The sequence below is a fragment of the Lepidochelys kempii genome, chromosome 21 (assembly GCF_965140265.1).
Source record: "Lepidochelys kempii isolate rLepKem1 chromosome 21, rLepKem1.hap2, whole genome shotgun sequence".
NCBI classification, from domain to species: Eukaryota; Metazoa; Chordata; order Testudines; family Cheloniidae; genus Lepidochelys; species Lepidochelys kempii.
Window position 1 is genome coordinate 447,370 of NC_133276.1, and position 27,326 is coordinate 474,695.

At 44.2% G+C, this 27,326-nt stretch overlaps 1 protein-coding gene across 2 annotated transcripts in view; it reads left to right on the forward strand.

Moving 5' to 3' along the window:
• The first annotated feature begins 15,742 nt into the window (after positions 1-15,742).
• TSPAN2 (tetraspanin 2) overlaps positions 15,743-27,326 on the forward strand; it is a 59,924-nt gene continuing 48,340 nt past the window's right edge. Inside the window, exons 1-2 of one of the 2 annotated variants that reach the window (XM_073319959.1) lie at positions 15,807-15,937; positions 26,191-26,293. In XM_073319959.1, coding sequence (XP_073176060.1) covers positions 15,881-15,937; positions 26,191-26,293 — 160 coding nt within the window. In that variant the 5' untranslated portion in view covers positions 15,807-15,880. Of the gene's footprint in view, positions 15,938-26,190; positions 26,294-27,326 lie in introns of both variants that reach the window. The other variant, XM_073319960.1, reaches the window with a different exon arrangement.

A 27,326-nucleotide genomic window follows, 5' to 3' on the forward strand; every position in this document is an offset into this window, starting at 1 on the left:
TGAAGCACGCTGCAGCATTTTGTATGAGTTGAAGTTTCTTAAGTGCTGAAGAGCTTCTGGCAGTCAGAGGTTTAGGGACACCCAGAGCACAGGGTTGCATCCCTGACCATCCTGGCTAATAGGCATTGATCAATCTATTCTCCATTAACGTATCTGATTCTTTTTTTGAACTCAGTTATACAGGTTGACTTTGTGTTGTCTGAAGAAGTACTTACTTCCCTGTGTTTGTGTTAAACCTGCTGCCTATTAATTTCATTGGGTGACCCCTGGCTCATAAGTTATGAGAAGGGGTAAATAACACTCCTTTATTCACTTTTTGCACACCATTTATGACAGAATAGATCTCTATCCTATCCTCCCTTAGTCGTCTCTTTTCCAAGCTGAAGAGTCCCAGTCTTTTTAATCTCTCCTCGTATGGAAGCTGTTCCATACCTGTAATGTCAGAGTGGAAAGATCTCTGACCACTGCCTTAATGAGCTGATGATCTGTTCAAGACAGCGGCTGTGTTGTGATGTCCTTGATTCTGACGTCTAGGCCAGAGATTAGGTCCAGCGTATAACTGGCTGCATGCGTTAGACCAGAGATGGCCTGTGAAAGTCCTAGGGAGCAAGTGAGGAGACAAGTTCTATTTTTCTCTTATGTTTTCTATTTTAGGGGTTTAAAACATCAAATTACCCCTTTTGGGATTGTTACGGTCCAACAGGCTACCCCTTTCAATGTGAAATATGAGGGTCTTTTTATGATATTATCTTCTCTTCACGTTCTTATACCATTCTCATCACAATGGTTTCTGAGCACCTTCCAGAAGTACATTCAATGATGTGACTGATATCTGTCATGTGATTTTCACTTACAGAGTTAAAAACATGACATAGCCTCCTTTGGTAAGCATGGGAAGTTCAGGGCCAACAGGGCACGCCTGCCAATGCTAAAGGGTACTGTTATGTTTGTCACTCATCAGGTTTGCAAGGAGATGTTGGGTGAACAGGAATTATTTGAGTCCCTTATAGTTCTAACTCAGGAGATAATGTTTAATATTTCTTCCAATTGGGACTCTAAAATGGAAAACCTTGGTTATCCCAGGGAACACAATGGCCTGCCTTCCACCACACAGCTATAGAGCTAATCCTAATATAACCCCCGAAACCTCTGTTTCAGTAAATGTGAAAGCCTGCCTCAGCCTCTCACCTCTGGGACAATTCCAGCAGTGGCTGGTAGTTTAGCTGTATCATAGAGGAGCACACAGTGTCCCAAGACTGCCCTGACAATACCAGAGGGCAATGTGGGGAATCAAGGAGCTGTGCAGAAATGAGAGCTGGCGGGTCATGAGAAGAAATGCAGATGGGCATGGCCCAGAGTTTCTTACTGCCTAATGTTGTACAGTACCCCAGGGAGCACATCAGACCTCGCTAAGCCTTTTAAAAATGCAGCCTATGGATATGCTATTAAAAGCCTTTTTGGTGGTGTGTTAACTTTTAAGTTTGCAGTGCAATGTGAGAGGGGTTATGGAGTGGGTCCTGGGAGTGTTGCAGGAGACAGTTTGTAGGGTTGGGAAGGCCTTTTGAGGGAATGATCTCTGTAATGCTTTGTTGTTTTTTATAAGCGCTTGTATGCTTTTTAAGCTGGTTGAGTGCCTGAAGCATTGTTTTTATGAGCATAGTTAGGCTCCAAAGAAAGAGAGAGAGAAATAAAGAGAGAAAAAGAAAACACTATATTTAGTCCTAACCCTTTATCCAACTGTACTAAATCAAACTGTGCTCAGTCCATATTCATCTCCTACTGTGGTCCAAATGTGGCAAAACCAGTGATAGGCTAGGACTGGAGTCAACAGCAGCACCTCAGAATCTCACAGGCCTGGGCGCCTCAAGCCTAGCCTCTGAACACCTGCCCCAGCTTCCCTATCCCTTGTCCAGGAGTGGCCCCATCTTTTTCTATACAGGGTATCCCATGTTAGCTAGATCTTCCATCACACTCTGCAGAAGCGTATCCCATCCCCTGTATGCCATGCAGAACTTCCTTGGGATTAAATAACTTTAAACAATGAATTTTTTCTGCTCATTTTTCACCATTTGCAGCAGGCCGTTTTGTTACCCTCTGGCACTGACCTCCTTGGAAACAAAACATCTCCAGGGCTCTTTTAATCCCATTTAAATAAATTAAACCAAATTAAAACTTTTAACATTATTACATTTTAAAACATTATTACATTTTATAATCCATTGTTCACTGGCCCGTCGGACGACATCAAACACCTGGAATGTGCATCTGTTGGCTCCCTGGTGTAACAACTAGGCTTCAAGCCCTCTTGGCCTTGTTACCTGCCTCATGTCCCAAGAGATGGCCGGTGCCAAAGCTTCCTTTCTGAGCAGTGATTTGTTTCATTGCACACCCCAGAATGTTCTCCCCAGGTGGGAAGATGGGGGTTGCCACGTGCAGACCTAAAAATAAGTGGATGAAATGGGACAAATGGAGATTTTTAGGGATGTGCAACCCTTCTCCAACTCCCCGCAAATATCTTCCATGTTCTTTTCATTTTTAGGGTTTTTCTCTGAGTTAAAGATAACAATAGATATTACAGCTGCTAAATAAATCTTGTTTCTGTCATTCCTTTGGCACAAATGTTTGGACCAGGGTGGTAATGTTTCCCACCCACTTTGCACTGACGGAGATGACTGTCCAAAGTGCAGGGCAATGAAAATCAGACCCAAAGATCATAAAGAGCGGGGCGTCAAACTGGGATCCTTTAATGGACATAGCTGGAGGAATAGGGAGGTGGGAAGAGTTAGTTTTTCTGAAGGGAGGGAGAGTGGGATCAGCATCTTAAAAGGGTCTGGGTGCCCATTGCTTGGGAGAGAAGTGCAAAGGAACCACAAGATGAGTCTCTACAGCTCTCTCTGACCCAGAGATAACAGCACAGAAAGGGGAATTTTAAAATTGAAAATGAAAAGACCAGTGTGCCCTCCTGTTTAATAAGCAGCAATTCAGGGCCAGCCCAGCCCATGAACTTGTAAGCTGCCAAGAATTCCCCACAGGTTCCTGTTCCTCCTAGAATTGTTGTCTCTAAATCTTGCTAGAGTGTTTGTAGTTTTGCCTGAGGTGCATTTCTGACTCTGACACTTTGTCTGTCACCTGCTAATGCTGACAAGGGAGGAGGAGGTTCCAGCAGGGTTTGCTGCAGCTTCACAAAGCTTCTCACTGACATCAGGATTACACTCACTCAAGACAAGTCTGGTTTTGACCAAAGTTGGGCCCAACAGGGAATTTCCAGGCCTACGGAGTGTCTTTGAGTGATGCTCCCTCCTCCCCACTACCACCAGTTTCCAGAGGTGTTGGAAGAAGCCTCTGGGTTTTGCTTTGCAGAATCATTTCCTGCAGACCTGAGACATTTTGCAGACTTCTGTGATTGTACAAACTTGCACTTGCTTCTGAACAAGCACCATTTATAGAGGAGCCAGTACTGGAACCACCCAGCCACAAGCAGGAGATCTCATCAATCCAGTGTTTGCCCATCTCTAGAAACACTGGATGGGCCAAAAGTTCTTGGAATGGCTGGATACTATGTAGTATGCTAATATAAACGAAAAGGAGGGGGATGGGTGACAGGGCTTTAAACATGGCTGTGCAATGGCACAATGGGTAGCTAAACCCTGGTGTCCCCTCAATGTACACACACCTTTTAGGAGGGAGAATAACAGTGTGGCCAATCTGAGTGCAACTCTTACATATCACTAATACAGTTCCTCTTAAACATTGGGATAGCACAGGCTGTGCCCATATGTACTCTTCCCTGTCTCAGGGAAGGGGTAATCTGAATGAGAAGAGGGTCTGTCTGATAGGCCAGAGGCCTGCCCTTTGCCAGCAGGATGGAGCAGCAGGCTCATAGTTGATCCCAAAGTCACCATCACTGTGCCTAAAGACTGTGCATGTGATTGGCTTTGTCTGACAGAGAAATCAGCAAAATGTATTAGCATTCTCACAGCTGCCTTGTGCCTGAAAGGCAAGCAGGAATCTGGGCCTGTGCAGTCCTCATGGTGTCCATCTGTTGTTCTCTTTAGCCTGGAACAAGCTTCACAGATTCAGATTTCATGGGATGTGGTCCCACTGCTGAGCTGGAGAGGAAAGGGCAGAGCCAAGAGAGAGCATGAAGGGATCGGTTAAAGGTAGGTTGAGAGCAGGAGAGGAGCCACGCTGTTCCCTTGGACAATAAAAGAAGCACATTTCTAATCTTCTTTATAATCCAGTGAGCAATCCCTGCACAACAGTCCGTGACAGATTTGGTCACATTGCTAGGCCCCGCACTCAGGCACTTTACTTAATGGAAATGGAAACAGAAATATAGGTGCCAATTAGCTGATCCAAGTGAAAGTATCCCTGTCAAAATGGGAGCCCTTGAAGGTTCCTGAACTATTCTGTTAGAATTTAAAGTAAATTGTAATTCTATGTAAATCACTCACTTGAGTCAGGAAATAGGACTTTTTTTTCTCACATAGCGCCTTCTCACTTTTTGGCTTCAGCTTCTCTGAGGGGCTATTTTGGACCTAAGAAAAGGGAATTTGAGTTTAGTGTGCATAGCAAAAGGAGAAAAACAGAAAACCTGCACAATTTTGTGCATAGCTGAGAACAGAGCATACAAAAGTTCTGTTGTTCATAAAGGGACAAAAACCAGAACAATTGTAGGTATACGCCTGCAAAACACTAAGCAACGAGTTTATCACTAGGATGAAATGAGGATATTGTGGCCTTTCTCCTAATCTCTCCTGGGTCAGTGGATTATCAGAGAATTCAACAGTTTTGAGGACAACCAAAATCAAACAAACAATATTTCAGTACTGGACAAGAAGTCAGAAAATCCCGTTCTCCGGGCCTGGGGAATACTAGGGATAAATTTAAAGACTTATTTTGGAGCCAGTTTAGGAACAAGAGTTCAGATTTTCCCCTTGTTTATTTTGTAGGCAGAGTTAAACTAAAATGTATTGGCAGCACATGGCATGTATATGTCGACTGTAAGAGTCTAGGAGCAAGAACTGTATCTTATCTTCTTGTTACCAAGCACATCAATAATCTGTATATATTGCAATACTACAGCATATAATATAATATTTCAATATAAATGTGTAATTGCTGTATATGCAGTCTATTGGCATGTGTGGTGATAGGCAGATGAAAAAGAAGATGCAGTCATTGCTTCAAGAACCTGACAATTGTAACTCTACCTGTAAAGAGATTTTCAAATTGGAAGCTAGATATTACCAGACCAGTCTGTTTACTTTATCCAAGAGAAAGGCAAGGCATGACTTGATCACGGTGTGTAAGTGCCTGTGTGGGGAGAAGACACCAAAGTAGAGAGCTTTTTAGCAGACAAAGGCAGAACAAGATCCAATGACTGGAAACTGAAGCCAGACAAATTCAGACTGGACATAAAGTGCCAGTTTTTACAGTGGAGGTAACTAACCACTGGTACAGTTTACTAAAGGATCTGGTGGATTCTCCACCAACCAAAGTATTAAAATTAAGACTTGATTATATTCTACTTCCTGTGATATGAAGGTCAGCCTAGATGGATCAGAATGGTCCCTTCTGGCCTTACATTCTCTCGGTTAATCTATTTTAAGACAGGAAATACCGTAACTACCTCATTTGTATGAAGAAAAAACATTAATCACCATTGTAATGTTTTCACAAACCCACCACCACCTCCTGCAAGGATAGAAATCCTGGAAATCACAAATTAAAAAGACAATTAAAGCAGGGGAAGTTAGGAAGCTCTCCTCATGTGGAATGATCAACATTGCCTAACAAATTACATCATCAGTAGGGTAAAAGGGCACAAGAAAGCATGATTCTTGCTGGTATCTTTACAGTAAGTACCTAGGCTGTGTTTTGGCCAGACAGCTGGGCAGAAATCTGAATAACTGATGTGAGATGGCTGTGTTTACACATACATCATCACTATTGTGTTATAATGTTATTCCTTCTATTTACAAAGTTGCCACACACAACTCCTTAGCAAAAGTATTTCCAGTCAGAGCAAAAAATGCTTCTTCTCGCTCGTCTAAGCCTCTTAATTTCTCTCTGCCTCTACCCTTGTTTATTCTTTGCTCTGCAAAGTGTTTGGGATGATGCAGTTATGTCTACACAAGATAAAATTGTGTAATACTGCTTGGTTTTTAAACTTTCTGTCGTGAGATTGATGGTTGCTGGCACCAGAGGGCGCCAATGACACATTAAATGTATGTGACATAAAGTATGAGAGAATCAGTTTAGATGCCAATCAAATTATGTCGCTATTTATATAAATTCTCATAACTCATAAATAAACATAACTCATCCAAACTGAAGGCTGACTGAGGGCTGAGTGAATGTAGTGGATTGCTAAGATATCCTTAGCAATGATTTCTGCTTGGTCATTAACATCAGCCCCAAATGGGAGACTGCAGCAAGAGAAGAGAAAACAGCCCCACTCCCTCACATTTCCCTTTTCTTGTTTCATTTCAGTGCCAGTTTCCGTCCCACCCTCCATGCTGACCAGATGGGGAGTGTGATTCATTGTGCCCTGGACCAGAGGCTCCCTTCCTCAGGCACTGGCCAGTGGGCAGATAAGGGCACTGGGCTGGCCTGTTTCCTGTGATTCACACTGGCTGGTGGAGACCCAGATTTGCATGATAGAACACCAGGCAGGAGAGCTGCACAAGCCCGGCAGCTTCTGAGATTTGGTTAGATTCATCCAAAAAGTCTGATTCCTAGGCCAGGTCTACACTACAGACCTATGTCAGTGTAACTACGTCATTCAGGGGGGGTGAAAAATCCACACCTCTGAGTAATGTAGTTATAGGACCTAACCCCCTGTGTAGACAGCGCTATGTTGACGGGAGAGCTTCTCCCGCCATCACAGCTATTCCTCTCAGGGAGGTGGATTATCTACACCAGTGGGAGAACTCTCTCCCATTAGTTTACAGCATCTCCTTTAAAGTGCTACAGAGGGGCAGCTGCACTGATGCAGCGTTTTAAGTGTAGACTTGCCCCATGAGGCCTTTTCTGGTCTCCTTTCTCATCCCCAGACCCTCAGCAGGGCTCACAACTCCCTGACCATTTATTTCCACCCCTCTTCCCCCCACATAACACATGCCCCATAATTACTACATTTCTCTATAGCAACAGCCACGTACCTTGTCAGACCAATAAAATTTATTCAAACTGAAACTGTAGATCACAAGTCTAGGATTTTTCTCTGCTTAGCTTTGGTCAACTGCATACTGGGCCAGAAATACCTCAGAGTTTACTGCTTCCTGCATCCCAGCACTCACAAAATTAGAAAACAGCAGCAACCGTAAAAGACTGCTGCTCCTCCTAAAGCCCAAGGTAGATTTCAGCCAAGGATGCACTAAAGGTGCTGCAGGGTGCAGGATCTCTCATGTGATGGATGCATTGGTCGCTGGGGATTGCAGTTTTGTTTAGCTTTATGCAGCATGTACACTAACATCTCCCACAGCAAGATCTTCACTGCAGGATGCAGTTATCAGGGATCAGATATGTGGGGCAGTTACCTCACTCCTCTGCTTTCCAAAGGGAATGTCACACCTGCACCACAGAGTCTCCTTCTGGACCTGCGTTTCCTTTTATCGGAACTGTGCTGCAATGAACAAAGGCAACCAGAGCTGATGCCAAGAATGTGACTTATGAATCTCCAAGCTGGATTTCTATTTGTTTGGAGCCCAGGATGCTGCAGGGTTTGCTCCTGGCCATGTTAGTGCATGGCATATGGAAATTCCAGGACTGTAAACGCGGGCAACTATCAAACATTCTTGTGTAAATAGCTGCTTAAATAAAACCTAAAAAATTGTGAACTCCGTTGTGGAAGCAGAATGCAATATTTGTATTTGAACCATGATAGTAAATTCCGGCATATTTGTATCTGTTCATGTGCGAGGTGATGCTTTGATGTTATTGATTCAAATAGTTAATTCTGGAAATTCAGCAAATATTCTACTTTAGTATTCCCCGAGCTTTGTTCTGTTCATGGCTAGTATCACTACCTCAGTTCAGAGCCTCTGTTCCAAGACACAGTACAATTGCAGCTATAAGGAGTAGAGTAATGGGACTGCATTAATGTGTTTTATATTGAAGTTTGTAGGTTAATTGTTGATGAAGTAGGATGTTCGGTTACTTCCTGCTGGGTTACTTTGAATATGGTTTAGACCGAGAATGCTGCAAAAATGGCTTAATCATCACATTTCATGAAATGACTTGGAAGAAAAATAATTGTAAGTGGATTGCACTAAATCCACATCAAATCATCTCTAACAAACTTTGCTAATATTTTCTAAAGGCCAAATATCAAAGATATTGTAGCTCTTGTGGCCAAGTATGTTACTGATCCTTCTGGAAGCAATAAGAGTGTTGGCATAAAATACTTTTTGCAGTAAACGATTGAGAAAAGCTGCCACACAGCAGAGTATTAAACTGGAGCAGCATGTTGGCGATACTTATTTGGAGTAGTTAATTTGAATGTTAATAACAGAGCACAACTTTCATGCTATATTTAAAATCTGTTCAGCCAGATTTCAGCCACTTTTAGAATTATGTAACAAGAAGGCTTATTTTTTTAATTAGGACTGAAAGCCCAAGTCCTAAAGCGTTAGAGGGAAAAGACAAGAGTTCACACAATGTGACAGAAGCTAGAGGTGTACAATTCCCATTTAGGAATATCCATTCTGTCATCTTTCAGCCAATACAAGATTGTTCCAAGATTTGCTACTGGTTTAGGTGTCCAAAGGGGCATTCAGTTTCCTTGAAGGGCTTATTCTACTGCCTAATCCAACTAACTGTCAGGAAGATTTTCTTAATATTCAAACTAATTTACCTTTTATAAATTAAATGCCTATTTGGCAGAATCATGATAAGCATATATTGAGGCTTTCTAAAAAAAACAATTATTTTTTACATGATACACTATTGGGGTAAATGCCAGTTGTATGGACACATAACACAATGGACATGGTAGGCCAAAATAATTTAGCAAAGAGGAAGGCAATGTTGTTCTCTACAGTAATACTGAAAGCATACTTCAGTGATACTGAAAGCATACAACACCAAAACACTGCTCTTCATGATGCAAAGCTGTGATGAGGAGTTCATTAATAAAGTTTCGGACTCAGTCACACACATCTTCAGAAGTACCTGATCTGCAGATGAAATGAGGTAGTATGCAATAAATATCCCTAATCCTGTGAAGATCAGTCAGAGTGATTGTGTCACCTGCATTCACTGACCCTTTCTTCCACTGCATCACATTTAAACTTCTTGTTCTCAAAGTCCTTCATAACTTTGCCTCTCCTTAGTTATCCAGTCTTGTCTTGTAACATTAACCCCACACCCTCTCCTCTCTACCAGCGGTGTCAGCCTCGTTGGCCCATTGTCTGCTTTTCCCAAAAGTGTCTTCATTGTTTCTTTCCATGCCAACTGTTACGTATAGAATGCCTTTCCTGAATTAATGGACGAGGCCACTACTCGTTCCCTCAAATCTTTCCTCAAGGCCCATTTCTACCATGATGCTTATGGAAACTCTACCAGCTAATGGCTAGGGTGAGAGGCAATCCATGATAACTTATATTTGTTATGATTCAGAGCCATCAAGTTGTGCACAGAGCTAGCCTGTGTAGCTGTGGGAACTTATTACTGTTACTCTCATCCTCCCTCCTCCTTCTCTGCTGTTGGTTGTATCACTCACTTGTCATGGCTTGTCTTAAATTAGGTCCTGATCCAAAGCTCAGAGTGGTCAACGAGTCTTTCTCTTGACTTCAGTGGCCACTGGATTGGGACATTAGACTATAAGTTCTTGGGGGCTGGGGTTGTGTCTTCCTGTTTGTCCTGATTGCCTAGTCTTCCTTCTTCAAGGAAAAACTTGGAAAAATTAGAGAAAGAAAGGCAGCTATTGTAGCAGCAAATGCAATAAAGAACAGAGCTGCTGTGAGTTCAGACTGTAAGATAGAGACATTAGCTTTTTTTCATTGCTCGCCTGAGCAATCCACCAGGTGTGTTGCTATGAAACCCTGGGCCCTAGGACTGTTTTCCAACATCAGCTTCTTCTCAGCATATTCATAGCTTAGAGGCAGCTCTCTGCTCAAGCCAAGTAAATACAACTCAGATGAGAAGTGTGGTGTAATTGCTAACATCCAAAGTATCAAAGCCAAAGACTTAGTTATAGTCACTGAAAAGGAGTTTCCTATTATCAATCAAAAAGTTCATCCCTGACTTGTAACAATGAATAAAGACACAAAACAGGCTGGGTATGTTTAAATTTAGTGCTGTGGATCAGACTGCAATGGAATCTGTTCTATAAATATCAGATAAAGGAACTTGTCAAATGCATGTGTTAACTGTAAACAATCTACAGCTAGAGGAAAATGAGGCTTTCCTCCTCGAGCAAACCCTGAACCTTATCATTTCATCTGGCTGTTTCTCTTCCTCAGCCTGTGTTTGAGTGGGATGGGTATGATCTCTGTCTCTCAGAATACAGGAAACTAGCCCAAGCAAACCTTTGGCAAACAATGGAACAAGGAAGAAAATAAAAACAGAGCCAGTTGTTGGTAGTGTCCTGTTCATTAGCAAGATGGGTATGAGCCCTGCATCAGATCAGAATTACCACTCATCCTGCAGCAACAAAAACTGGCTGCACAGGATTAAAATTCTCCAGGCAATGTAATTGGGCCCACAAAACCAGAGCTGAATGTGGCCCCATCTTTCCATCTTGTATAGTGTGCAGCAGTGTTACTAGGTGTCTACACTTACCGGAGGATCAACGCTGTGGCGATTGATGCATCAGCAGTCAATTTAGTGGGTCTAGTGAAGACCCGCTAAATTGACTGCCGATTGCTCTCCCCTGGACTCCTGGATTGAGAAGAGTAAGTGGCTTGGATGGGAGAGCATCTCCTGTCAATGTCACATAGTGTGGACCCTGCGGTAAGTAGGTCTAGCCTACATTGGTTTGAGTTACGCTATTCACATAACTCAAATTGCGTAGCTTAGATCCACTTTTCCCTGTAGTGTAGACAAGGCCTAGGTCTAAACAAGAAAGACCTGACATTTCCATTAATTCCCATCAGGATTGGTAACACAAAGGAGATGCTGGTTTTACCCAGCAGAGGCTGCAGTCTGCTCAGGTCCCTGCTTCCTCATGTGGAGAGCCCTACCAAATTCATGGTCATGACAAACGTGTCATGGACCATGAAATCTGGTTTCCCCCCGTGAAATCTGGTCTTTTGTGTGCTTTTACCCTATACTATACAGATTTCCCAGGGGAGACCAGCGTGTCTCAAATTGGGGGTCCTAACCCAAAAGGGAGCTGCAGGGGGGTCACAGGGTTATTTTAGGCTGCTATATATTAGCCGTCGCCTCCAGCTGCCCAGCCCTGAAGGCAGTGCTGCTGCCAGCAGCAGCACAGAAGTAAGGGTAGCAGTACCGCATCCCCCCACAATAACCTATTTCCTAGTTGCGATCTCCCACACACACACACACAACTCCTTTCTGGGTCAGGACCCCTACAATTTCAACACAGTGAAATTTCAGATTTAAATAGCTGAAATCATGAAATTTACGATTTTTAAAATCTTATGACCATGAAATTGACCAAAATGGACCATGAATTTGGTAGGGCCCTACTCATACGTGCTAAAGCTTGTGGCCGAGGGCTACATCCCCAAATGTGCCTCTGGGGCCAGAGGTGTCTTTACGATGCATGCTGGGGAGGAGGCCATAGGGGCCTCAGTGGTGCATGCCTTGTGGGGGAGACACGAGTGCCTTCACACCATCTTTTGGACTTCCCGATCCTGGAGGCTGTACCAGCCCTTGGCACAAGTTCGAGTAGCTTCATAACTTGTGCCAGCAAATAGCAGCTAACAAGAGGCTATTGTGCTGTCAAGGGTCACTGGAGCACATTACATTGCAGCCTGCCCCCCTCACTTCTGACAAGACCAGAAGGAAGGGGACAGGAGGGGCTACGCCAGCCCCCCCCCAACTCAGGCGTCTAACTCTGGAAGAATACTCAGCTGCTGCCTCAAGGAGTGGCACAAATAGTGAAGAGAGAATTTTATTTTAGCCATTACTTCTCCCAGCCCAATGTGCCAAAGGTATGTTCCTGGAGCATGGGTGAGTTGGTACCTGAGGGATTCTGGCGTCTATGGAGCTAGGAACACTTGTAGCTCTTATGTTGCTGTTTCAGAACTGTGCTGAAGAGCTGGCTGGCTGGCTGGAATGAGACCTGCCTTTTTGCAATATATTTACCACATAAGCCTTTCACCACGTTAAATGAGTTTGCTGGCTCTCATCCTATCTCTACCTGTGCACATCACAAAACCATCAAACAATGTGGTACATATGGCAGAAGGCCAGGACAGAAACAGCTGGAGGGCTGATGCATTGAAAAAGTGGTGCAGGGTAGATTGGGTTCCAGAATCGAAATACAAAAAGGGGACTGCAGGTCAGCATTTACATGTGATGGCAAAGCTGTGGGGGGATACAAGGATTGGCATAAAGGATTTATATGGAATGGGACAAGTATCTTTTCTTTTTGCAGAAGGAGAGGAAATAAAAATGCAAGATTTGTTCCAAATAAAAATTCAAGAAAAACTCCAAAAGGAGCATTTTCCTTCCGAAGTCGTATGACAGCTGCAGGCTGAGCTGCAGGCCCCTGCCTCCCGCACTGGCAGGAACACCAGCAATGCTTGTCTGATAGCTGTAGTAAAGTGCAAACTACAGAGGCTTTGATTTAAAGGCATTGATTCTTTAATCCAGGTCCTTCTCCTATATCACAGAGCTCCTCTTTAACGTACCATGCTTGCAATTTTTCAGTATTGTTCCATTAAATTTGCAGATATTACACAACATAAATTAAGCTTTTATTCATACTTCAGATGCTATTTTATTAATCCTCTCACCCAACCCGTGCTTCAAGGAGAGAATCCAAGCCCCAATGGGAAACTTCTGGGTAGGAAAGTGGACACTGAGTTCTAAGCATCAACATTACAATCACCACACAAGACCATATGCAGCACACAGTGAGAACTGTGTTATTAGCTGGCAGCTGCCTTGATAGCTTTACACTTGATGCCTATTAAGGTAAAGTGTAACTGACTTAGTTCATGGAAAGTTTTCAGCACAACCCTCTTTCACAATATTTTTTTAGAGAAACAAGTATTAGTCTTTCTGCTGTGCACAACTTAATTCTTTCATGAAGCTGAAACATGCAGCATTTATCACCAGAATGATTTTATATTTGTTTTAATTTATGCAACGCTTAAGCAGACAGAATCATCTTATATAACTGAGTCTCTTTTATTATCTGAAAGGCTTCTGCTTCTCTACATCAAAACCTTAAAGGAAATTAATGATGAAAAGCTGAATTAAGGCAGCATTGATTCAGCAGATCACTTAAGCACATGCTTAATTTTGAGCACAAGTAGTCCCATAAGTTTCAGTGGGGCTATTCACATGCTCAACATTAAGCCCATGCTGGAGTGCTTTGTTGGATCCGCCATAAGACATGTTTAGGGTCAGACTCAATCAAAAAGAAGGAAAGTTGTGAGTAAGACTGAAGCTTCTTCCTTAATTGCCTTGTTTTTAATAGTGACAGAAACACTCCTGGACCAGCCCCACCATGGGTCACTTCTTGGTCACTTACAGCAACAGAGGGAGATTATGTGGCTTTTTCGTTTTGTGTCACAAACTATATTGGATGTTTTCATGAGATTTTGTTTTAATTCTGTGTCTGCTTCATTGCTAATGAAACAGCAGATCCCTGATCAAATGTCTGCAGTCACAATTCAAATCAGAGAGAAGGTTTCCCAAGAAAGTTGCCAGGCTCTAAAGTAGCCAAAAATAAACATTGAAAAATAGTAAAAACAGAAACCAAACCCCAGAATCCATCCCTATGTTGTCATGTCACAAAATTGGTTTATTTTTTAGTACACACACAAGTAAACAGTTTCCCCCTTTATCTCTCATTTGTACGTAAGTTCCATATCTCTCTGCCTTGAGAATCTACACTACATTAACCTCTCGAGGGATCTCAGCAGGGAGGCATCTCAGAAATGGAGGCACTAAATGCAAAAGCAAACTAGATAGGTGAAGTCTCCCTATAAAACTATTTTATTACAAAACAAAATGGAAAATAAACACTTGATACATTCAATATTTGGATAAAATGTTTAATATTAAGGGTCCTTTTCTCAAAAACGTCTGCCTCACCTTGTGACCTCTGGCAGAGGCCCACAAAGCAGTTTCAGTATCTGACAAGTTCCTTCTCAAAGCTCCTGTGAGTGAGGGAAGGGCTGCTGAAAAGCCTCTGTCAGAGCCACATGGAAGAGACTTGAACAATATACCATACACACACTGTAATCAGAGGAGAGTCACATATGTACTACACTTAGAAAGGAATAAGCAATTGCACAAAACTACAAAAATGGGAAATGATTGCTTCGGAAGGAATACTGCAGAAAAGGATCTGGGAGTTATAGTGGATCATCACAAACAGCGTCAAGAATGTAATACTGCTCAAGAAAAGCACATGTCATTCTGGGATGCATTAGCAGGCGTGTAGTAAGCCAGGCAGAAGTAATTATTCTACTCTACTCGCTGATAAGGCCTCAACTAGAGTCCTGTGTCCAGTCTGTGCACCACACTTTGGGAAAGATGTGGACAAACTGGAGAAAGTCCAGAAGAGAGCAACAAAAATTATTAAAGTTCTCGAAAATGTGACTCACAAGGAAAGATTGAAAAAAATTGGTTTGTTTTGTCTGGAGAAGGGGGGGGATGACAACGATAACAGGCTTCAAGTATATAAAGGAAAGGGTGATAAATTGTTCTTCTTACCCAGTGAGGACAGGGCAAGAAGTAATGGGTTTAAATTGCAGCAAGGGAGACTGAGGATAGACATTAGGAAAAATTTCCTGTCAGGGTAGTTAAACACTGGAACAAAATATCTAAGAAGGTTGTGGAATCTCCATCACTGGAGGTTTTTAAGAAAAGGTTAGACAAACACCTGTCAAGGATAGTCTAGAGCAGAGGTTCTCAAACTAGGGGCAGTCCAGAATGTATTCTGGGAGGGCATAAGAGGCTTTAGGGGTAAAATCCTTATTCTCCCTTTTTATCCACAGCAATGAGTAGCAAAGTGGATTCCTCTGGACCTATCAGGTCCTCAGAAAGCGCTGTGCATTTTCATGCAAATCCCAGAAAGCACAAATCTGAGCAGCTAGGATTAGGAAAGTATCTTTAACATGTTCCCTTTTAGAAATGTTCTGTTCTTGAGTTTCATGGAGTGAACTCCCCCAGCAACAAAGCACCATCCCTGCTCCAAGTGCGGGGCACACTTCTCTGCGTGCCCTCTCTGCTATAAACAGAGCAGTGTATGTATCAAAAGCAAAACACCCTCCCTCCCTAATCACAATCTGGGGCGCACACGCTGCTCCCCGGATGTCAGATGGCATTAAGGACATGAACAAACTCCGGCAATGCCAGGGAGGAGCTGGGATCCTCCAGGGAAGGAGGGAGGAGCAGAAGCCTAGAGAGAACAGGAGAGAAGTAGAGGAGGCAGGTGGGAACCTGGAGCCTTTTCTTTGCAAGGGCTGCCGAGGAGCCCTGCCCCGGGCGGCCCAGGGCGCCTGTCCCGTGCTTGGCCCCGGGCCAGGCTGGCTGCAGCCGCGCACCGGCAGCGGGGGTCGCTGCAAAGCCCTCACCAGCCCCAGCGCCGCCGCCGGCTGCTCGGCACCAGGGGCGGGCTCTGCTCCTGCCCGCCCCCGCCGGGCCATGCCCCATCCTCTCCCTGCACCTGCCTCCCCCCGCGCCCCGGGAGCAGCCGGCGAGTCGGGGCGCGGAGCCGGAGCCCGCCATGGGCCGCCTGCGCTGCATCAAGTTCCTGCTCTTCGCCTTCAACTTCGCCTTCTGGGTCAGTGGGGCCGGGCCGGGCCGGGGCCGGGGCGCCCGGGAGCCGCGCTGCGGGCAAGGGCTGCTCCGCGCGCCCCTGATGGCCACAGCGGGCTGGGACCGCGGGGAGCTGGGGGACCGGGGTCTCTGTGGGGCGGGAGCTGGGAGGAGTCCGCAGGGCTCGCTTGCCATCACCCTCACCCTGCGGGCCGGACTGGCACCCACGTCTGCTTCCCACAGTCCCCCTGACCCGCGGAACCCCTTTCCGAGCTGCTCCCCACCCCCCAACACCCACTTCTCCAGGGACACCCACAAGCCATCAGCCAGGCGGGGAGGGGAGCACTGGGGGGCGCCCTCTGGAGCCTGCTGGAGCGCTGACCTCCAAGTAGTTAATCAGAATGAAAAGGAAATGTACATTCGACTAAAAGAAAAGGAGGACTTGTGGCACCTTAGAGACTAACCAATTTATTTGAGCATGAGCTTTCGTGAGCTACAGCTCACTTCATCGGATGCAAACCGTGGAAACTGTAGCTCAGGAAAGCTCATGCTCAAATAAATTGGTTAGTCTCTAAGGTGCCAGAAGTCCTCCTTTTCTTTTTGCGAATACAGACCAACACGGCTGTTACTCCGAAATTGTACATTTGACTGTGATATTTTCTACTTGGTTTGGGGGATCCCTTTACTGCACCCTTCACATGTTTTTCTCTTTGGGCTTGTGAGGTCTTCATGCCAACAGCTGTTTCTGTCTGTGCGGCATGTCAGTGCTATGCAAATGTTAAGTAAGTGTGCACACCGCCCCAGTCCCCTGGGGCAGACGCCACAGCTCTGCACCCACTGAGACACATTTCAGCCTGGCCTTACCCTGGATTTTGGTTTGGTAATTGCAAAGGAGGTCAGACGAGATGATCATAATGGTCCCTTCTGACCTTAATATCTATGAATCTTAATAATATCTATGAATTTTGCAGGCACAAATAATTATGGATGCTGTTTACATCACTTAGACACAACCAGGTATTTAGGCATCTACAGATCAGGAGGAAATCTTGCCCATTCTATTTAAAGTATGCAGCTGCAAAGTAATAATATTTGTAGGTATGTTCATTGGGGGTGCTAAAAATGTTGTCTTTTAGAATGCAGTCTCCCTTCATAGAAACAACCCTTAATTTCAGCATCCCCACAATCACAGTGCTGAGGGAGTGGTCACCAAGCCCTAGGTGCAGTTTTGGGTACGCAAGTTGACTAATAGGCTTGCATAGTGTCTTTGGCAGTTTGGCTTAAGCTTCTCAAACTCTGCTCTTGATCTTGTAAACATTCTGTTCTGTGATGCTCATTAGCAAGAATATTTTGCTTTTGACATAAAACACACACACACACTCTTCTCCCCCAGTTCTAAATACCTACCAGTGTTACCAGCAGCTAGAACAAAATAGCTAGTGATCTGTAGTGAAAGAGTATATGTGGGGGTTTGCCCAACCATACAGCAATAGAAATAAAGAACTTCATCTGTACATATTGGTTTAACAAAAATCATAGCTGTTTATTCCTTGGCATTGTTCTGGAAATTGGTATTTTCCCAGTACTGTGCTGGTATCTTGGCTTGGGCAGTGCTGATAATCATGAATCAAAAGGGAAGCAAAACCATCCATTGTTGGAGACCATGGCTCTAAATATGGAAATATTACTACAATTATGTAAAATTGCCTATTTGGATGTTTTGTCCAGTGTAGTTCTCATGTGGAGCTTTATTAAGCCTCCATGTTAGAATGTGAGAGCGTGGACCTTTGGTCTGCCAGCGGACACACCTTGTCTTGGTGATGTGGTAATAGGAGATGCTCTTGTTTTACACATAACCAACACAGGAAAGAAGGATAAGTATCTCACCTAGTTGCAACAGTCACAGGATATGTTTGTTTCAGCACTGTGACTTTGCTCTAACATTGTGGGAAGCAAATTTCTGGGCAGTGCACATATACATCAAAAGAAAGCTATATTATTTATGTATTACTTCAGATTTAACTTTTAAAACATGCCTATCCAGTGGTCTGGGCTTCTTCTTTGTTGTTGTTGTTGTTTTATTTTTTATAAACCTTAGGAAATGCCTCATCACAGAACAAAATATTCTTGATACAAAGAGAGGTAAAACTCAGCTGAGACAGCATCTTTCTTTAAAAATATAAAATGGACATAGTTAACTTTCAGAGGTGCCCAGTTCCCCACCAGTCAAACAGTAAATCTACAAGCCAAGACATCACACACATGCCAGCACCAAGCTCTTGTGACCTGAGCCTATGAACCTGTCATCTGCTGCTTTTACAAGTTCACCTTATAAGACAAATACTTTCCATCACAGTGTGGTCAGTTCATTGAACAGCATCCTGATATGGTGATGAAACATCATTCCATTGCCGCACCATACTGATATGGGATGATGTGGCACCGACCCTCAAAACTTGAGGGCCCCTAATGGCCACTGGAGGGAAAGCGTAGCACAGTCTCTGTTCTAAGGGCCTGCTCAAAATTAGGAGGCCCAGCTATGAGCAGGCTCCTTCAGTATACAGATATGTGTACACACCTACCATTTTTGATCACTAGGGGTGACTAGACATTCAGGAAACGATCTACATGCACACACAAACACGTTCCGTGTATTATCAATGAGAGTAACTGGGTTTCCCACACATACATTCCATTTCATATCGGTACTTTTTAGTGCCCTCATTACCATAGTAAATGAGTGCCTTCCAGTAGTGCATTAGATGGTGAGACTAGTATTTGTCATCTGCGCTCCATTTCATCTCCGCATCACACAGCACAAAGAATAAATAATAATAATGTGTCAGGGCAGCGCCCAGGAGCCCCCGCGTGGACCAGGACCCCATTGAGCTAGACGCTGTACAATCACAGAACAAAAAAAAGGTTCCTGCCCCAAGGAGCTTACTGTCTAAGTAAAAGACAAGAGACAACAGGTGGATATAGACAGATGTGAATAAAAGGAAACAATGAGACAGTATTGGTCAGTGTGACAGGTAGTGGTCTCAGCACATCTGCACAAGAGCGACCTGATGCTCTTCAGATGCACACCCAGTTCACACCATATGTTGCCAGTTTAGTTTTGGTCATAAGAACATAAGAACGGCCATACTGGGTCAGACCAAAGGTCCATCCAGCCCAGTATCCTGTCTACCAACAGTGGCCAATGCCAGGTGCCCCAGAGGGAGTGAACCCAACAGGTAATGATCTAGTGACCTCTCTCCTGCCATCCATCTCCACCCTCTGACAGGCAGAAGCTAGGGACACCATTCCTTACCTATCCTGGCTAATAGCCATTAATGGACTTAACCTCCATGAATTTATCCAGTTCTCTTTTAAACCCTGTTTTAGTCCTAGCCTTCACAACCTCCTCAGGCAAGGAGTTCCACAGGTTGACTGTGCGCTGAGTGAAGAACTTCCTTTTATTTGTTTTAAACCTGCTACCCATTAATTTCATTTGGTGGCCCCTAGTTCTTATATTATGGGAACAAGTAAATAACTTTTCCTTATTCACTTTCTCCACACCACTCTATATACCTCTATCATATCCCTCCTTAATCTCCTCTTTTCCAAGCTGAAAAGTCCTAGCCTCTTTAATCTCTCCTCATATGGGACCCATTCCAAACCCCTAATCATTTTAGTTGCCCTTCTCTGTACCTTTTCTAATGCCAGTATATCTTTTTTGAGATGAGGGGACCAATCTGTACGCAGTATTCAAGATCTGGGCGTACCATGGATTTATATAAGGGCAATAAGATATTCTCAGTCTTATTCTCTATCCCTTTTTTAATGATTCCTAACATCCCGTTTGTTCTTTTGACTGCCGCTGCACACTGCACACACTCTTCAGAGAACTATCCACGATGACTCCAAGATCTTTCCGATAGTAATCGAAACATCAGATGGCTCATCTAAAGTTATAGAAGATAAACATGTTTCCTTAGCACTTGTGTGTACTTTAAATGTCACTGGCTTTTAAGCCCTTTATTCAGTGGCTTGTAAGTTTCTAGCAAAATTATCTTTTGGGCTGCATTTTCCCATTTTTCTTTTCAGTGGTGCTTTAAAAATTATTATGCAGGTATTTTGGAATGGAGTGAGGGGGATTTCTGCTCTTTAAAAATAAAATCTTACTCATGACTTTCTCTGCCTGGATAACTCAAAACCAGTTTGGATAAAAGTTACCATCTGTCATCCTGTGCACCCACATGGCACAGGTGCAGATGTTCTAGAGATGCAATAGATACGTAGATTAGATAGAGGTGTGGGTTTGCTATGTCTGCAAAAAAACAAAAATAGTTTCCAAGATGAAGAAGTTACAAACTGGTGAAAACTGCATCCCGCACATACCAGTGTGTGGTATGTCATTTGCCTACCAGAAAAGGCAGGGCAGTTTTCCACATTCAGTCAAACATTGCAAGACACTTAAAGTACCCCAAAGTACTGCCAAACATACTAATAAAATTCTGCTCCCCCTGTATTACTAAGACCTTCTGTTTAGGAACAGATTGTTGTCAGTCACTGGAGTGGTCTTTTCAGACTGGGTATGTGCAGGGTCCTCGAGAGACTTTGCATACACCAAACATGGCAAGAGTCCCCCTGTCTTTGAGTTGGCAGTGTAAGGAGCACGGTTGTGTTTGGAGTCTTTCTGGATGTCATTGCTCTAGAGGTCGTGGAGTGGGACTCCGAAGCAAATGTGCAGTGTAACAATGCATGTTAGGGCTTGCTGTTAGTGCAGCTTCCAAGGCTGAGGTTTTATTTGCACAGAAGTCAAGAATACAAGGTACTTTAGCTGCAGGGGGGCTTAGTTATTGTTGCTGTGGGAACCCTCACTTTGAATCCCTGCTTTTAATGTGTTTAATGTCTTATCCTTATTGCATCAGCCTAGCTTTTGCCTTTAATATAGTTTTCTTTGCAGGAGTTTGTGCAGGGTGCCAGTGCACAATTGAAGACACACAGTGAAGTATCTATCGTAGTCTTAACAACAGGGCCAGTTCTCATGATGTCTAGTTGAATACGAGCTAAAGGAAGCTCTGCAATAATACAGCCGTTAGGGATAGTCTTAGGCTAAAAGACCCTTTCCCAGGGCACCCCTTCACATTTTTACTCTCTTTGACCTCTCAGCTGGAATCACACCTGTTGCTTATTGCCCCAGTGTCCAATAGTCCAGGGGTCACACCTCTCACTCACTCCCCAGGTCTTGTCCAGCTTGGGGGCTGCACCTCTCACTGATCCCAGGCACATCCTGACCTGTAGGCTGTGCAGGGAGCCAGTAGCCCATTTTCTTTCTCTGTGCTTTCTCGTTGGAGTTGCCACTTGAGCAGAAGGAGGTTATAATGTTGGTTAGCGCTGTGATTGCTTTGATATCTACAAACACAAGATGGCTTAGATTTTCTACCGCTGGAAAGCAGGAAGAGGACTCAAAGTCTGCTAACCAATGCCATGGCTTGACAACTCCTGACAGCCTCTGGAGAAGTTTGCTATACACACAGGACCTCAGCTCCCATAATTGCAGAACAATACAGCAGGGTTTAATGGTATTGTTATTAGGGATATAAATACCGTTTAAGAAGTTAATCGTTTAAACGATTAAAAATATTTTGTTTAAACGGTTAACCAATTAACGCACCAGCGGCTGGGGCTGATCTGGCTGGCATGGCTGGGGCAGCTCCAGGTGGTGCTGCTTCGGCTGGCGCAGGGCTGCTGGGTCCAGGCAGCCGGCTCAGGGGTTAACGATTAAGGCACGTTAACCAGTAAGACTAATGTTAACATTTTATATCCCTAGTTGTTATCAACAGTGTAGTTACAGCTCTTTGCCAGATATCCAAGTTCTCAGGGAGAGCTGCTCTGGATAAAATTGCCTGGGGTAGTACGTATCTTCCAGTTTGATTTTTGATAATATAAAAGGATTTCTTTGCCATCAGCAATTTCTGTCTGTTGTAGGCAGGTGATTTCCTAGAATTATACCATTAGCATGACCTGCATGTTGTAAAAGTGTTCAGTACTACAGGGCATGGCTCTCACTTTTTCCATAGTATGGGCCGCATCATAATAGGTTGTCTTTCAGACACTTCTCTTCCCATTCAGGTTCAAGTACCATCCTCTGGCAGATACAGCCATTGGTTACCTAGAGAAGTGATTTTAGGAAGCCTTTGCATATTTGTAGCTTTTAGTGTGAGAAGTGTTTGTCCATTTTTAAAAAAAATAGTTACTCACAGAGGCTGCTCCAGCTTTGCATTTCATCTCCCCTCACATCCACGCTGTTTCTCAGCTGGAAACAAGGAGGAAAACCAGCACCAGGTCACCAGGCAGCTTTTTGTGGACCCAAGTTTGGGAACCTTAGACACAGGACACTTCAATTGCACTTTAAATAATTTAACCAAAGTTACATTCTCAGCAGAAAGTATGTGATACTGTAACACTGACCCCATATAAAACCCATTCACAACTCCCTGCCTCTGTACACTGGGGGAGAGGATGCTAAATAGGACAACATTCTCTGTCTTCTTTCCTACTGCTAACTCTCCAAGTCTGCAGAGCTTTCTTGTGACTGAAGTTCTATCCAGTATGAAACATGCCATTGTCCATACAGAAAATATTTGATCTCATTCAAACAGCCTTCTGCCTGTTAAGCAGTTCAGTGGGGCTTGCCCAGAGCTACCTCCATCAGTATCTAGTAGAAAATGTATTCTGAATCCAAAGTATTGTATATACTTGTAATTTTCCCCATGAACTAATGTTGCAAATAACCCCTCCTAGGTTATTCTGACAGAAGGGCTGTAACCTGTTAGTCAGCTGATTGGTATGTATCCTTGTACCTTCTCCCCTGGTACTGCTTAAAAGCCTTCTAGAAACACAGACTTGCTCTGATCGCTGCTTTGTATCCTGAGCAGGGAGATTCAGACTAAATATGGTGCAGACTATAGAACCCAAGCTTGTTAAACAACTAAAGGATAATAAAGGCATTTTCTTTCATAGTATCACTTTTGGGGGGGCAGTCTTGCTATCACTGTATTTACGTCTCTCACCTAACAGTCCCCCTTCTGTAAGGTTTCCCATAAAGGAAAGAAAGAAGAAATCTGTTGTGACTGATGGAGCCACAGTGGCAACTAAATGATACAGCTTTGGGTAGCAGGCACACTTAAAGGGAATATTTGTGTTTGCCTATAGTAGCTCTTCTTTGAAATTGCTTCTCAGTTAAGAGCCTTTACAGTCGCACTCAATGAAAGACATGCAACCCACTCTGCCTGGATGCATGTTTCCTAGGCAAGTCTGGGGTCCCTTCAGCCAGCTGTGGGTAATTTAGGAAAAGTTGATTCCATAGAGACATTTCTACCATGTATGCCATTTGCAATTTCATACTCTGCAGTTTTCCTGAAGTGTGGTTAACTACTGAAAATCTAGCGGGCCCAATTCATGGCATAAATGACACAGAAAACACACATTTCCAGGGCAGTACATTAGCATCTTAATAGAATTATTTAAAAGGACACACATACTTTTTAAATAGCTTTTCACTCTTTCCCCTTTCTTTTCCATACTCTGTCAGAAGCTGCAAAATAGACCTTCTACCTTACAGTTTCAGCCTTTTCTTTTAGGCAAATATAGGTGGGGTATTTTCCCTTTTACCTTGTAGGTTTTGAATAAGGTTAAATTGAACACAGCTCCTTTAAGTGCCACAGTTCCAATGTATACAGTGCCAACGTGCACAGTGCCCTGGGAGTTCTGTTACTCAGCTGCAGCTGTGAATCCAACGGGACCAGTACAAAGCTTTGTGTTATGTGATTTCATGAAAATAACGGCTATTGTGTCTTGTTTAATGTATTGAGAAAGAAGATAGGTTTCAGTCTCTCTGTTCTTGATTGGCTGGGAAGTTGCTTTACATGTACACAACTCTGACACTATCAGTCAGAAAACTTGGCTGAACCTAGAAGGGCACATGTAGCCCAAGTAAACCTGATTTTCCCAATAACTCCTACTGGTGACCCTAATAATCCTAAGGCTAGCCTATGAGTCTGGCTCAGGAGTCTCTAGCAGCATGATCAGGGCACTTGGGGACGCTTGGCTTGTGTACAATGATGAAGTTCACTCCAGTCCATTTGCCTAGGGAAGGCTATGTCTCTGTGTAGGTAGAGTTAAGCCAGACCTCAGAGTCAGTCCAACAGTTTGCCTTCTTGTCCTGTTGCTCATTTTCAGACCATCCTCTCAAGTGCTGCGTCCAGTCTGTGCTGAATTCACTTGCACCAGTATTGAACAGGTGCACAGTAGGGTGAGAGAGACCCAGACAGACCCATCTTTGGCATCTACTGTCAGATGCCAAAGATGTGATGAAGCAGTGGGCTCCCCCACTCTCCTCCAGGTTGGGCAGCGGCTGCAGATATTGGCTCTGGACTCTGTCAACAGTGTTTGTTCTGTTCTGTGTTGGCTTCATCTTTACCTAAATTAGCTTTGTGAGCTGAAATCTGTTGTTATTGGCCCTGAGCTCTGGTTTGCAGGGTCATTCTGAAGCCTCCTGTCCCCACATTGGTGGAGCCCTGGCAGAATTGCCCTTAACAGCCAGGCTGATGTCTGTTGTTTTCATGGTCCTCTTTGAAGCATCTGGATTTGATCTATGCTGATGTGACAGGTTCAGCCGGATAACGGAGAAGGTATTTTTGCCCTTATCTACCATAGGAGTGTCCTTTGCGGAGCACCAGGAAATCGGCCATTTCTGCATTGACAGTGCACTTAAATGCTCTGCACTCAATTCCTCTTGGGGAGCATTGGGTCTGATCCTGCAAAGTGCTGAACACTTCAACCCAATAACATTAGTGGGAGCTGGGGGACTCCTCAGCTCCCAGAAGAGGATTAGCACTTTGCAGAACTGGGCCCATCATCTAAACATTTCTCCTGAGCTGACATCCCATTGCACTGGGTTTGTATTTGTATCAAATGGGATTCTTCTTGATGTTTGAAAAAATTGATACCTTCTTTGCTAGACACGCGTATGGTCAGAGTGTCCCTCATTGGGACAGTGCCCCTAACTCCCTGCTGGGGCTCTGGGTTCAGTAGTGAAGACTGTCCTGTACTAAAATGCCATTGTTACTCCCTGTAGCACTAGGGTTGTCCTTGGTGGCCTCCCCTCCAAGGGCTGATCAGACCTAGCCCTGCTTAACTTCAGCACATTCCCCGCAGTGAAGTAGGATCCTTTTTCGGAATCTTTTCTTCCTGGTTTGAACGTGCCCCTAATCAGAATCTGGCTTGTCTCGTGTGGACAGTGCCATTTGGCACTTGGAGCTCCTGAAACAGAGAGACTATCGTTTATAACCGAGGTGGGGGAGGAGTGTGTGCCCTGGCTTCATCTTCCTCAGAGTTTCAAAGCAGCCACAGGCTGGGCCCATTGCATCTGTGCTCCTCCTGACCATGCAGCAGGGCTAGTGACACACTGGCAGGGGACTCGCCCGGCTCTAATGTCTGTTTATTCAGCTTCACAGCAGCCACAAGATTTTGGTTGAAAAACAGTCAGTGAAGTTATTCCTCTCCCAGTAGCTCTGTCTGTGCCAAGCAAGCGTGGGCCGGCAGCACCATCTCAGCTCCTGGGGATGCACCAATTCCATAGACCTCAGACTTATGTTCTGGGCTTAGAGTAGGCTTGGTTGACCTGCCTTCAAATTAGTCCAGTTGAGTATCTCTGGTGGTAAGGAGCGGAATGGGGAGTGGCTGTGGGGCTAGGAGGGAATGAAGAGAGAAGAGGAAAATGAGCTTTTCTCATCAGGGAACTTTCCATTCGGTGTTTTTACACCACCAGGAAACACCCAAGTAAGTAACAGCACATTGAGCGAATTCTCCAAATTCTGCCTGTTTGGGCTTGTGGGAACTAGCTGTGGCCTCCTGAGCACTGGCTCTCTTCCCCTGTGCCTCTGTTTGGGCCCTGTCATTTTCTGTGGCACTCAGAACCTACACGGCTGCTTGGGGCCATTTTGATGAATGTCTGAGGTTGGTTCTTTGTAATGTTTGAAAGTCATTAATGGGTTAAAAAGCACCGTGGTGTTAAAGAGCCAGAGGAGAGGATAAGGCAAGTTGTTCTGTAACAGAAATTCATTGGTATCCAATATTGGGAGGGGCCTGCTGAGTTCTGTGACTTTGTAATCCTGCGGTTTTGGAGTTTCCGGGAAGCACAAGGAGTCACCCGTTGTAGCTCTTTGGCATGCTCCAGCTCTTTCTGGCCCTTTGCAGTTGTTATTAACTGGTCTGTTTGCTTTCCAGCTGGCAGGGTTGGCTGTCATTGCCTTTGGACTATGGTTGCGATTTGGTGGGGTCCTGAGAGACTTAACCTCAGAGGAAAAATCCCCAGAGTACTTCTACATGGGTAAGTTAAGGCACTTAGACTTTGGCTGTATCTCCAACCTCAGTTTCACCAGCAGGTATGATCCCAAACACTACTCTACACTACACATACAAAAGTGGTGCTTGAAAGTCTGACAGGTGAATGGCACTAACCTTGTCTCCTGCCCTTCCCATGGCACATTAAGTGACAGCCTCTCTCAATTCTCTCCTTGGCAACAACTTTTGCAGACCTGAATTAATTCTTAAATATGATTTCATAGTTGAATTTTTCTGTAATGCTGATGCTTATGAAACAGAAACTGGGAAGGATTGTGCACTCCTTCAGGTCTGCCTACCACAGCACCCTTTGAGGCCTTTCCTTTCCCATGCTAGCCAGCAGTATGGTGAAATTGGAGTGATCCATATCCTGCCACATTAGAAGCAGTGGCAAGAACATGTTTCCATGAGATTGCAACAGGATCATTTCTGCATATTTCAGGTACAGCTCCAAACACAATGGGAGGACTTACTGCTCATCGCTTCTTCTTGCTCCTGCACACACAGGCCCTCAGTGTTGTCTCAGTGGAATTGGAACAAATCCTGTCATGGTTGAAAAGTAGAATTGCACTGTCATCACCTCCAGAATTGTTCCCACAACCTGAGCAGTGACTAGCCCAGCTCCTCAGCCCTAGGGCGCTTTACTTCGTCTTATGTAAATTTAAAGATGTAATTTTTCCAAAGCTCCAGATGTGCTTTTCAAGCACTGTTGGGGTGTTCTGGGGGCTCCAGATGTTACATGTATATTATGTGCCTAACTGGTTGTTGTGCATTGGTTGCCTGTGGTTTCATACTTCCCATTTCTTCATCCATCCATTTCCAATTGTGAGACACCTCCCATGCCCTTGATTTGTTTCCCCTTTCCTCTCTGATCACGTTAGGAGAAGTCAGATTCTGTCTATTTTAAGCTTTAAGCAGGTTCACTCAATGCAATCTGATTATCACACTCATTTCATCCTTCTCCAATGCCAAGTGCAGAGCAGCAGCTGGGGATCTCCAGAGAGAGAGAGAAAATCCTG